The 13,604-nt window shown below is 47.2% G+C and overlaps 2 protein-coding genes across 2 annotated transcripts in view; one reads left to right on the plus strand and one right to left on the minus strand.

Moving 5' to 3' along the window:
- Positions 1–13,604, minus strand: part of LOC119651633 (protein Skeletor, isoforms B/C) — a 238,851-nt gene that overhangs the window by 24,384 nt on the left and 200,863 nt on the right. Inside the window, exon 6 of the mRNA XM_038055297.1 lies at positions 13,391–13,591. Coding sequence (XP_037911225.1) covers positions 13,391–13,591 — 201 coding nt within the window. The remainder of the gene's footprint in view (positions 1–13,390; positions 13,592–13,604) is intronic.
- Positions 10,390–12,964, plus strand: LOC119652940 (protein disulfide-isomerase A3-like). The gene is made up of 2 exons (XM_038057330.1): positions 10,390–11,150; positions 12,901–12,964. Exons 1-2 carry the CDS (start codon positions 10,393–10,395, stop codon positions 12,962–12,964), a joined length of 822 nt encoding a protein of 273 aa, XP_037913258.1. The 5' UTR covers positions 10,390–10,392.

Below are 13,604 nucleotides of genomic sequence, written 5' to 3' on the forward strand. Positions count from 1 at the left end.
AAAACTGTAACAACACCCACAGCATATGCTCAAGATGCGCGAAAGCAAGAGGTGCTCCAGGAACAAGATAAGGATCCATTCAAAAGAAGCTCATCAACTTTGAGATCTCCACCAATGCTAAAGGCGATGAAGGAAAAAGTACAGGCAAGATCAATAACTGGCAAAAGTGAAACAGCGTATAAAAGGAGTAACCCTGTCGGGGCTTATAAGGAGCAGAGTCTCGATCCGGAGGAATTACCATTTATCCAGCTTGGGGCAAAATAGTTGAGCTGTCCGAGTTCATCAAGGACAAGCACAACGTGCACCAAGCCATAAAGAATATGGTGAGAGCCATTAGAGTCCTCTATAATAGATCGCAGATGGAAGAAAAGAATACTAAGGATACGCCGAACCCCGCTGCACCAACAGTGTCACAAGCGACCCAAGTGACACCTAATCGTACTACCATCGAAACGCGACGAAATAAACGAGTACGGGAAAAAGAGGGGGATCCTTCAAATAATCAGCAGGCACCTAAGAGAAAAAAAGGCGGACAGGAAACTCTGAAAACCAGCACTAATAGCTCTGAAGGAGGAAAGCGTACAGCGAATGTAGAAAAGTCGACCAGCGTTGGGAAGCCCAAAACGAACGGAAACGATGGATGGACTAAGGTTACAAGCAAAAAAGCGAAAGGAAAAGCAAAATTGCGAACCTGTCCAGATGCGATTGTTATCTTCAGTAAGGGAAATCTGTCCTACGCGGAGATACTCAGAAAGGTCAAAGCTGATCCCGACCTAAAAGATCTGAGCGGAAATGTGAATCGAATGCGAAGAACCCAGAAAGGGGATCTCATGTTCGAACTGAAAAGATCCAGCGTGGGCAAGGCTGATGACTTTCGCACTCGTGCCCAAAAACATGAGATCTACATACAATGTAAGGATCTCGATGAAATAACATCAAAAGCAGAAATTTGTACAGCTCTGAAGGAGCAATTCAAGTTGGAAGAACTTACAGAGGAGTCTGTTGTAAGTTTACGAAAAGCCTATGGCGGTACTCAAACGGCAACAATACGAGTACCAATGGAGGCAGCGCAGATGTTGTTGGCTGCCGGAAAAGATCGGATTGGATGGGTTGTCTGCCGTTTAAGAGAACAGACTTCACTAAAGAAGTGCTTTAAATGCCTCATATTTGGGCACTTCGCCAAGGTATGCACCAGCAGCATTGATCGATCCGATCGATGCAGAAGGTGTGGGGAGAAGGGCCATATTGCCAGGGAGTGCAATAGGGACCCCAAATGCCCATTGTGCGAGGTGAAAGAGGGGCAAGATAACCGGCATATTGCCGGAAGTAGTAAATGTCCGGAATTTAGGAAGGCGCTCACTGCAATAAGAAAATGAGGTTTATTCAGATAAACCTCAATCATTGCAGGGTCGCTCAGGATTTACTTGAGCAGACCACGTTCGAATCAGAGATGGTAATCGCCATCATAAGTGAGCCGTACAGAAGCCGTCACGGTGGCGTATGGGTGACAGATTCGATTGGTGGAGCGGCGATATGGGCTTGCGGTCGACAGGCCATACAATGTACTGCAAGTCAGGCAGCCAGTGGCTTTGTGTGGGCGAAAATAAGTGGTGTATATGTATACAGCTGCTACGCCCCACCAAGTTTGACACTGTCTGAATTCGAGCAAATGCTTGATAATTTTGTTCTCGACGCAAGGGGACGAAGTCCAAAGGTGATTGCTGGTGATTTCAATGCTTGGGCCCTAGAGTGGGGTAGCAGAGAATCAAATGCTAGGGGGCGCAGTTTAATAGAAGCTTTCGCGCAGATGGACATGGTTTTGGCTAACGAAGGTGCTGTAAACACCTTCCAGAAAGGGGGGTCAGGCTCGGTTGTAGACCTGACCTTTGTCAGCCCTTCGCTGGCGCGTGGTATGTCCTGGTGCGTCAGCGAACGCTACACTCACAGCGATCACCAGGCAGTTTTCTTTGAGACATGTGTCGAACCTCAGGGCAAAGAGCTATCATGCCCGAAACCGAAAAAGATTTCAGGCTGGTCTGCAAAATCTTTGGATGAGCAGAGCTTCTTGGAGGTGTGGTTAGATCAACCTGATATAGCAGGCACCTCTACGGAAAGAGCTGTCCATCTGGCTCAATGCATCGCCAAAGCATGTGACGCGTTCATGCCTAGGAGGTGCGCATTCCCCCGTAGAAGACCAAACTACTGGTGGAATGATAAACTGACCGGCCTTCGATCAGCCTGCCACCGAGCCAGAAGAGCGGCTCAGAGGGCGGTAGGTAGAGTCGATCAAGGGCAGAAAGAGTGCGCGTACAAGGCAGCCCGCAAAACCCTCAAGCTCGCCATTCAGCGAAGCAAGAGGAAATGCTTTAGGGAGCTCTGCTCAGAAGCGGACGTAAATCCGTGGGGGAGAGCTTATGGAATCGTGATGGAACGATTTAGAGGCCGTTCGTCTCCGCAGATCACGTGCCCCATCCTCTTGCTGAAAATCATCCAGGGGTTATTCCCCCAGCAAGAGGAGAACACCGACACATTCCAACCACCTCTGAATGTGACGGCAATCCCGCCAGTCACCAGAGACGAGCTCCTGGAGATCTGCGGCAGAATAGGAGACAATAAAGCACCGGGTCTGGACGGAGTACCGAATAAGGCCCTTAAGCTTGCCGTGAAATCGAGGCCGGACATGTTCGCTGAGTTGTTCGAAGCATGCATGTCCGAGGGAATATTTCCAGCGGTATGGAAGCGGCAGAAGTTGGGGCTTCTGCCTAAGCCTGGTAAACCTCCAGGTGAACCATCCTCATACCGACCCATATGTCTTTTGGACACGGTGGGGAAAATGCTAGAGCGGGTAATCTACAATAGATTACTCCCGGTAGTTGAGAGCCAAGGCGGCCTTTCAGATCGGCAGTATGGGCTCCGTAAAGCCAGATCAACCATTCTTCTTTTTCTTCAGCCTTTGTCCCGTTCACAAGCGGGGTCGGCTCGTCGTGATCGGCTTCGCCATTTGGCTCTATCGAATGCCTGATCTGGGTGTAATCTCGAGGCTTTCAAATCTCCATCCAGCGTATCAAGCCACCGTTGCTTAGGTCTGCCTTTTGGTCGTTTACCATCGACTTCGATGTTCAGACCGATCTTTGCAAGTGAATTCTCGTTTGCACGAATTGCGTGACCATACCATCGAAGACGCCTCTCTCGCAACTTTTCCACGATCAGTGCAACCCCATACCGATCGCGGATATCCTCATTTCGGATGTGATCTAAACGTGTGACGCCACTAGTCCAACGTAACATCTTCGTCTCCATTACCGCGAGACGCCGTTCATTGTCTTTTATGGTCGGCCAACACTCAGAACCATAGAGAGCGACTGGACGGACAACATTGCGGTAAATTTTAGATTTGAGACGTTCGTTGATACGTCGATCACAAAGGACACCAGTTGTGGAACGCCACTTCATCCAGGTTGCGTTAATGCGTGAAGCAATTTCATAACGCAGCTCTCCATTGGCTGATAGCGTTGACCCGAGGTATTTAAATTGCTCAGATCTGGGCAGATCACTGCCGCTGACAGTGATTGTGCCTGTTTCATGGGGATCGGTCGTCAAAAATTCAGTTTTGTTTAAATTCAATCTGATGCCATCAAATTGGCTACTGGCTTGGCCGAAGATGCAATCCACGGAAAGGGTAGTACCAGCAAATATTGCGTGGTAGTAACCCTGGACGTGAAAAATGCATTCAATTCGGCCAATTGGAATCTAATCCGGAAATCCCTAGCGAAGGTTGGTATTCCCGCCTATCTCGCCGCAATTGTCGATAGTTATTTAACTGAAAGGAGGCTCTGGTACGACACTGATGACGGACCGCAGGAGTACGTCGTTTCCGCGGGTGTCCCGCAGGGCTCCGTATTGGGCCCACTACTGTGGAACATCATGTACAACGATGTACTTAATCTTCCCCTTCCGGAGGAAGCCACAGTGGTGGGTTACGCTGACGACATTGCACTGGTTGTTGTCGCAAAGCATATCGAAGATGCTGAGTTATACTCAAGCGAGGCAATCAGTGCTGTTAAATGCTGGTTAGAGAGCTTTGGTCTGACGCTTGTGGAGGAAAAAACGGAAGCGGTCCTCATCACGAAGCGCCGGAAGAGAAATTACGCCTGTGTTAGAGTCGGGAATCATATCATCACTTCCAAGCCGACCATCAAATACTTGGGGGTGGTGATAGACAGGAAGCTCAGCTATAAGCAACACGTACAGTATGTTTGTGATAAATCATCCAAAGCTAGTATGGCCCTGGCGAGGATGATGCCGAACGTGGGAGGGCCACGGAATACCTCTAGGTTGCTTATAGCCAGGGTGGTGACCTCAATCATGCTCTATGCGACCCCAGTTTGGAGCGAGGCGTTGCGGATGTCAGTTAACACTAGCAAACTGAATGCAGTCTACAGGAGGACAGCTCTGAGGGTATGCTCTGCCTTCAGGACTGTCTCAGATGATGCAGCATTCGTCATCTCTGGAATGATGCCGATTGACATCTTGGCAGATGAGATGGCGAATATATACCATGCGAAGCCAATCTCTCCCTTATTGCAGACGAAGAAGGCTGAGAGGGAGAGATCCATAAATAGATGGCAAGAGCGGTGGGAACGCTCGGGAAAGGGTCGGTGGACTCACAGGTTCATTCCTGCCATCAAGGAGTGGTTGGAGAGACGACACGGTGAGATTAATTATAATCTCACCCAGTTTCTCACGGGACATGGAGGATATCTCCAATACCTTCACAGGTTTAAATTGGAGACCTCACCCGACTGTCCAAATTGCGATGGAGTCCCAGAGGATCCAGAGCATGTATTCTTCCACTGCCCGAGATTTGTGGAAGAAAGGAGGAACCTAGAGGAGACTCTAGGAGAGGTGCTGGTACCAGAAAATCTGGTGCCGAAAATGCTAGCACATGAAGAGAATTGGGATGCGGTCAACTCCATGATCGCATCTATTCAAGATAAATTGCGAAAGGCAGAGGAAAGGAGAAAAACGCGGTCACGTGCGCCGCGTATAGAAGAAATGGGATTAAGCTAGAGTGAGCTGACTCCGCCCCGTGATGTAATACCTTATGGTGGTTCCGCGGGGCAGGGAGGGAGTCGGGGGTGGTTTTAGTGGGTAAAAATCCCACACGCTGGTGTGTCCAGACCAGTGTCTTTTGAAGATTTCCACCTCCTCAAAAAAGAAAAAAGAGGCACGAAAAAGTGATTCTTCTGTATGACAATGCTCGAGCTCATGTGGTCAAACTCATTGAAACCTGCATAGAGACACTCAAATGGGACGTCCTGATCATCCCTTAAAGTCACAATGATGACGAAGTATATCGCAAAGTTCTGCTTCACTGCTCCCTCTACCTACCTTGCTGTGGAAAGGGAGCGCAGTAAAGAAAAGCCTCTCCTCGTCTCTGAAGCCAAGCGGTGATTAAAACACAAAGCAAGGTTTGCCTACCATGTTGGGGACTGAATGACTAGAGGAGTTAAGAAGTCGCCAAGAACGGTGAACTCTGGGCACCAGTCGATCCTCGGACTATGTAGAGCTTGATCTACTTACCCTGACTCTGTGCTCCAGTCGCCCTATCAGCAAAGGCCAAGGTGCTGCAAGAAACTGTCTCCGCAAAAACTGGCTTCGTACTAAACAATGCCTTTGGGTAAACCACAAGCTCCGGGTTGTGCCAACGTTGAAGGGAAAGGATCGTCTGCGGCTAAGAGGAAATCGAAGCGGCAGCGGTCCTTTGACAATCCCAACCAACTCATTAAGTCAATGTTATCGAAGTCTATGGATGGGTCTTATATTATGATATCATTTCATCTGGCCACGCTAAAAGCTTAAGAAAAAACTCCTCCTGCCTGTAAGGACTGTATCATAGTAAAGCACCAAGCTTTGCTTTGAATCGGTAGGTTCATACCTTAAAAGGTTACGATTGAATTTTGCTTACGAAAGCATGAACGATTGTCTTAGGCGCCTCTGCCCCTCCTCAACGATTTGCTAAGACCAAAATTAAAGGAGTCTGGGGACCAAGCTGTCGAGTTTTTACTAGTTTTATCCTAAACTTTTCAATACCATGTCATTTGCATTATTAAAATTTGGCTGGATGGAAGGATTTTAGATTTCGAGCTTTTCGAAAGTCACTTTTTCATTCGTTGTGATAGAGATGGCGCTGAACTAGCTAACTGAACTGGCGGTTGCCGCCTTGATAGCTCTCTCCTGAAAGCACCTTTTCCTCCTCTTCTTTTCCCTACGACTCTGTCATTGTATGAATGTGTATACTTTCTATATTTTGACCTTTGTCTTCTCTACGCAGATATGTTTGACAGATCATCAAAATTCTTAACCGTATTGTTTCCGTCTCTTCCTTTCATTCTCTGTGGGGACTTTGGTCTTCCTATGCTCTACTGACTCTATACATTCGGCCTTCCAACTCTTAACAAAAGCTCTTCATACCTTCCCATGATCTACTTTCATGAACACCTGTGCCGCCCTCCAATTCCACCTTTCCAGAAATAACTTAAATTGCAGTTGTTATTTTGTTCTCGCATTAACGCAACCTGGATGAAGTGGCGTTCCACAACTGGTGTCCTTTGTGATCGACGTATCAACGAACGTCCGTCCAGTCGCTCTCTATGGTTCTGAGTGTTGGCCGACCATAAAAGACAATGAACGGCGTCTCGCGGTAATGGAGACAAAGATGCTACGTTGGACTAGTGGCGTCACACGTTTAGATCACACCCGAAATGAGGATATCCGCGATCGTTATGGGGTTGCACCGATCGTGGAAAAGTTGCGAGAGAGGCGTCTTCGATGGTATGGTCATGCAATTCGTGCAAACGAGAATTCACTTGCAAAGATTGGTCTGAACATCGAAGTCGATGGTAAACGACCAAAAGGCAGACCTAAGCAATGGTGGCTTGATACGCTGGATGGGGATTTGAAAGCCTCGAGATTGCACCCAGATCAGGCATTCGATAGAGCCAAATGGCGAAGCCGATCACGACGAGCCGACCCCGCTTGTGAACGGAACAAAGGTTGAAGAAAAAGAAGAAAAGAAGAAGATTTTGTCCTCTCCAGCCTTCATGTTGTTTATCCCAATACTCTTATGTACTCTCTTTCGTTACTTAGAAGTAAACAGAATAATTGAATCCTAAGAGAACAGACTGGGACTCCTACACAAGACACCTGAGTGACATGACTCACCAACAGGTGAACGGTGACATCTGACGCGAGATAGAGCTAGAAACACTGGTGGAAGACCTTAACAGAGTCGTAATTGACGCACATGTGGCCAGCTGTCTGGCTTAAACTGTTAAGTCATCAAGGGACGTACCCTGATAGAGCAGGAATCTTGCCAGAATGAGAAAGGAGGTCCGAAAACTCTTCTCTGCGAAACACACCGGGGACTGGCAGAGGTACAAAAGGGCACTGAAGGCATAGAACAACGCGATCAGGGAAGCAAAATGAAACAGCTTCTGGGAATTCTGTGAAAGGGTCGAACAAACCACAGAAGCATTCAGGCTTATATACAGGCAATATATTTTACCTGTCTGAAGAAGGGATATTTGCTGAGAATCGGGAGGGTAGGATACATCTGCTTTCCGGGAAAAAAGACGCCAAACGGGTTCGTCCAGAGTAGAGACAACACATCAAACGCTGCCTCACCTTTTCCCTGAAAGCAGCGTGACCGAAAGTGGGAACAGTTGACACGACAAGAGTGCGAATTATATCCAAGTTTAAATCGTCAATATTTTGAGCCTAAGATAGGCCAAAGCTAGATTTTTGTTTGGAATATGAGGGATCCTAAGTCCACATCTACTTGATCTCGACCGGACCAAGTGGAGAGCAAGTTACTTTCAAGTTTTCTGGTCTACGGATCCTTCCCTTAGATGCCAGAGCAGAGGTGAGGTAGCGTCAGATGGGCAGCCCATCTGCCCTGGACGAAATTGTTAGCCGTCTTATTTTGTATACTTGGGTGCTATGCCCCAAAAAAGGGATCCGTGGACCATAAAACGTGAGAGTAAGTTGCTCTCCATTTCCTCATATCCCAAACAAAAATCATTTCCCGGGGTCTTATTCCACGGCCGAAGTCAATGGGATTTTGCTTGATATCTCTACGACGGACAGATTCTAAGAGTTACTAGTCCCTGGTGTAGGAAGGCGGGGCTGCACGTCAATGCAGCCAAAATCACTATAGTATCATCAACTACTCAGGAAAACACATGTTGGAAACATATGTTGGAAAGCCACAAGGGCTATGATGACTTGTTGGTCTATTTTACGGAAAAAATGAGGATGTACCCTGAACATGTTGCATTGGATATACACTGCAATAGTAAAGCCAATGATTACCTAAGCGACGGTAATCTGGGCTGAAATAACTGAACTCAGCACAACAGCCAGGGAGTTACACAAACTTCAAAGACGGGTTTGCGTGTATCAATGGGGCAATGAGGGCCTGGCCAACGGCATCGGTAGGGGTCCTCCTGGGATTGACTCCTCTCCTACGTAAATCGAGAGAAAATTGGTATTCTTTCTCTATCTTGTCATTTATTCTGCCGCTGTTTTTTCTCAGCCTATGTTCCCTCTCCTTTCTCAGTATTTTCAGCCCTCCACATCCTTATCTCTCCCCATCCTTACCCTTTTCTTAGTCGAGTATCTCATTGGCAACCTTGAAGTTTCTTTTTGATTAAAACTGGTTAGTCAATTTCTCCTCCCCTATCCATAATTTTAAGAGGAGCCTTAAAGAGAACCATTTTCCTAGAATATAGAAAGAGGTTCTTGTCATCCCCATTCATAAAAGTGCCAATTGCTCTTTTGCCGAGAATTTCCGCCCTATTTAACTTTTCTTATTCTGTTTGAAAATCTTGAAAAGGTGTGTCAGCGATTGGTTGCCCTTCCACATTGGCCACTTCATAGTGAAATAGCAACATGATTTCTTAAACGACTTTACGAACTTTTTGGCCAAATATCTAAATTCTCTGCAGGAAGTGCATACTATTTACACTGATTTTTCTAAAGCCTTCGACACTGTAAATCACAAGACACTTTTGCCCCACCTCACCTCTCTTAGTGCTCCCATATCACTTGAAACAGCGCTTGAATCTTACTTTTCCAGCTGATCCTTCCGAGTCTTTTTTTGCGGTTACAAATTCTGCTCCTCCCCCCCCCCATTCTGGCGTCTAACAAGGTTTTATTCTGGGCCCTTTATTATTTCCATTCTCTATCAACAATCTTGTCTCCTCTTTACTTGTCCCAGTTGGCTTTATACTGACGATCGTATCCATGTGCTCGTAACCAGGTGGGCGCACACAAATGCACTGCATTACATACATGCCGCTAACACGGGAATTTTGCTCGCGCAACTCCCGTCGCGGTTGAAGATATGCAATACTTTTCCGTCTCTATAAAATTTCAAAAAATGTGCTGGCAGTTGGATCTCCTGTGTATAGTCTCCTTGCCTTATGTACTGCTCCGTGATTTGGTTACCCTCCTGTAACTGTATTTGTCTTGCCTTAGAAAAGTTACAACGTAAATTCACCCGTTCCCACCTCCCTAAAAAAACTTTCCCGTGAGGACTATTCCCCTTGCCTTCGAACTTTTAACCTCCGCTTCCTACAACAATGTAGAGCCTATCTGGATTTATGTAACTTTTTCAAATTTTCGACCCGTTTGATGGATTGCTCCGCCTTTAACGGCTTTACTTGTCACATTCTCTCTTATAATATACGCAACGCAGACATTTTCACCGTGCTCGGAACCTATGCGCTTTTCCTCCAAGTAAAATTTTAATAATAGACCCGGCTCTTCAGCAAGCGTGTCTTCAATTCCTTGCGTGGAATCCGGTGACCTACTGGAGTCTTGGCAAAGGACTGTGGCGCGGCAGGATCCGCAGCATTCGAAATTTATTTCGACTGTTGCGGACAAATAGATGGCGCGGAACTCTCCACTCTGTAGAAACATGAAAAAGTATGTTTTTAAGGTTCTACCCATTTATTCAACAAACACCGAGAAGGTCGAGAGAAAGAGTTTGTAAAAGAGTCCGATGGCGTCGAATTTATATCCTTGCCGATCCATATAGTGACGTTACTTTGTTGAGCATATCAGCTGTTGAAAGGCGTTGCCATGTTGGTGCTGTCATGTCATTACCATGTCGCTACAACTCGTTTTAGAACTCGCCACGGGAGTGGAGGATTAGCGGTGAAAAAGTGCCGTTGGTTAGGACAGGAGAAGACCGCATGGAAATTAGCCGATCTCTTCTTGTTCACTTCTCTACGCTAAACAAGAATTACAAAAGTACGTGGAATGCCAAACGAATCCCGTGCCCGACAAACCTCACTTTGGGACGTGGCCAGCGAATAAATACAATATATGCGAGCTCAAGTTGGGCCAGCATCAAAGGATTTGTTAACCGTAGCTGACTTCAAGAAATTCTTGGAAAGTCCCGAAACATCAGTGGTTGGTCTATTTGAGAAGGAGAGCGATTTGAAGGGAACTTTCCTCAAATATGCTGATAAAATGCGTGAGAAATTGCGTTTTGGTCACAGCACTGCACCTGAAGTATTGAAAGAAGCAGGAGAAGCTAACGCCATCGTAATCTTCCGTGCTCCTCAATTGCACAACAAATTTGAACCTTCCTCTGTCAAGTTTGAGGGCGAAACTCTTGGAGAATTGACTGAATTCGTACAGGCTAACTTCCATGGTTTGGTCGGTCATCGCACCCGTGAATCCACTCAAGAATTCAAGGTTCCACTTGTTGTTGCCTACTACAATGTCGACTATGTCAAGAATCCTAAAGGAACTAACTACTGGCGTAATCGTGTATTGAAAGTCGCAAAGGAATTCGCGGGACAAATCAATTTCGCTATTAGCGTTAAGGATGACTTCCAACATGAAATCAATGAATACGGCTACGATTACACCGGTGAAAAGCCATTGATCTTGGCTCGTGATGCTAAGAATCAGAAATTCATAATGAAGGATGAGTTTTCTGTTGAAAGTTTGCAAAACTTCGTATCGAACCTTGAAGATGGAAAACTTGATCCCTACGTTAAATCTGAACCGATCTCAGAATCAAACGATGCACCTGTTAAAGTTGCAGTTGGCAAAAACTTCCGAGAGATTGTGTGGTTTGAAGAGGCTGTCCGCGCGTTTGACAAATCCCGTCAACAACTGGCCGACGCTACACTCTTGGCATTCCCTCTGCAAGATGCACCCCTAGCCGTTTTTGTTGATGCCTCTGACATCGCAGTAGGTGCTGCCCTTCATCAAAAGGTGGATCAAGTTTGGCAGCCGTTGAGCTTCTTCTCGAAACAGTTGAATCCCGCTCAACGGAACTACAGTACCTACGATCGTGAACTGCTCGTCGCGTATTTGAGCAGTAAATACTTCCGTTTCTCCCTAGAAGGCAGGCCGTTCATAGTGTTCACGGACCATAAGCCTCTCACATATGCTTTGAAACAAAAGCCCGACAAAGCGTCCCTTCGTCAGCTTCGGCACCTGAGCTTTATAAGCCAATTTACGTCAGACATCCAGCACGTGTCCGGCAAGGACAACATAGTTGCTGACGCTTTGTCTCGTGTCTCCGAGGTTAACATCCCCGCCTCACTCGATTTCTCGGCTATTGCCAAGGCGCAGGAGGATGACGCAGCATTTCAGAGCCTCAAATCCAACCCCAAATACAAATTTCGGGAGTTGCCCATCTTCGGCTCAAACCTCTGTCTCTGCTGCGAAGACTCGGAAAAGGGACCTCGGCCATACATTCCGGCCACATTTCGCAAGGAAGTGTTCCACGCAGTTCACGACTTGGCGCATCCCGGCATCAGGACAACAAACCGGTTAGTCACCGGAAAATACTTCCGGCCCTCCATGAACAAGGATATCAATTCCTGCGCCAGAGAGTGCATCGCATGCCAAAAGTGTAAAGTCTCCAGGCAGGTAAGGAAAGAAATGGGCTCATTCCCCCGCACTACCAAGCGTTTCCACACGATACACCTCGACATAATAGGGCCTTTGCGAGACTCGCACGGTTACAAGTATTGCCTCAGAATCATCGACAGGTTCACGCGGTGGCCTGAGGCAATACCTCTGAAAGACATTACGGCGCAATCTTGTGCCGAAGCCCTCTGCCGAGAGTGGATACCTCGGTTTGGCGTCCCTGCAGTGGTCATCACTGACGAGGGAATGCAATTTGAGTCCACCCTTTTCTCGGAGTTAGGCAAACTCCTGGGTTTTAAACGCCAGCGGACTACTGCATACCACCCGCAATCCAATGGAATGCTAGAACGTTGGCACCGGACGCTGAAAGCCGCCATTATGGCACGCGAAGATCTGTCCTGGACTCAAGTCTTGCTTCTCGTCTTACTCGGCCTACGTGCAACCCGCCGAGAGGAGTTTGCTGCCAGCCCTGCGGAGCTAATATACGGGGAGAACCCAAGACTCCCAAGTGATCCGGTCTTGGACAAGAGATCGGGTCTCACAGAGTCGGGGTTGGTGCGTCTGCTGAGGGACAATCTCCGACGCATCAAAGCGCCATTACCCACTCGACACTCGTGCCTGTTCGCCCAAGGAACTGGACACGTGCACGCACGTTCTGGTCAGGGCGGATGCCGTCCGGAAGCCGCTGCAGCCTCCATATGAGGACCCGTACCGCGTTCTCGAGCGGGGAGAACATTACTTCCAGCTCGAGATCGGTGGACACAAAAAGGCGCTCTCTTTGTCCAGACTGAAACCCGTGTGCGCCCCGAAGCAGCGTCGTGTCCGCTTTGTGGATTAACGGTGAACGAAGTTCCGGGATCAGTCGCCGAAACCCCCTAGGTTTCATCCACTATTAGTACCCACTCGTACTGTGGCTACGAAGTCGCACTATTTCGATTGTAGTTCCTCGGTGGTGTTTTCGGATACTTGCAATTGCTTAGTGGTACTTGGAATGGATCAGCAGTGATTAAGGTTTTTGGGAATGCCAGTTGTCCATCCTCATGGACCAGTCATTAGAAAATAAGTCGCTTCACAGTACACCACCAGGCAACTCCCTTACTGTCAGGAACTTAAAATAAAGCGACTTTAAAAATGGACTGTTACGCCTTCCTAGGGAGGGGGTAGTTTTTTTGCTGTTAGGCCCTTCATTCTGCTTCGAACTCGCCATTCTTACAACTTACAGAGGGCTACCCTGGTTTCAGTGTTTCCAGATCAAATCTTCGGTCAGGTATCAGTAAATTGGCATAGGCGACCACCCATACATAGGGTGCAAAAGCCGGAAGAGTCAGTGAATTCCTTACAAAGTAATAATAAGTCTACAGCCAGTCTATAACCCATATAAGTTTCACAAAAGGTCTTTAGAATAAAATCTGTGTAAACCATATTATCTTACCGTTATTTTCGTTTGTCCCAGAGCCGGTGGTACGTCTAAATCATTGGGAATTATCACATGCCCGAAGTTATGTCGGTATTCCACACACCAAACGGCTAGCCACTGAATATCGTATACTGTCAAATTTCCTGGTAACTGAATTTCTATATCCTCCCCTTGATATCCGCGTAAGGGTTCAAGTGATCCTAGTTCGTTCGGTACCTACATATCCAGA

The sequence above is a fragment of the Hermetia illucens genome, chromosome 3 (assembly GCF_905115235.1).
Source record: "Hermetia illucens chromosome 3, iHerIll2.2.curated.20191125, whole genome shotgun sequence".
In the NCBI taxonomy this organism is placed as follows: Eukaryota; Metazoa; Arthropoda; class Insecta; order Diptera; family Stratiomyidae; genus Hermetia; species Hermetia illucens.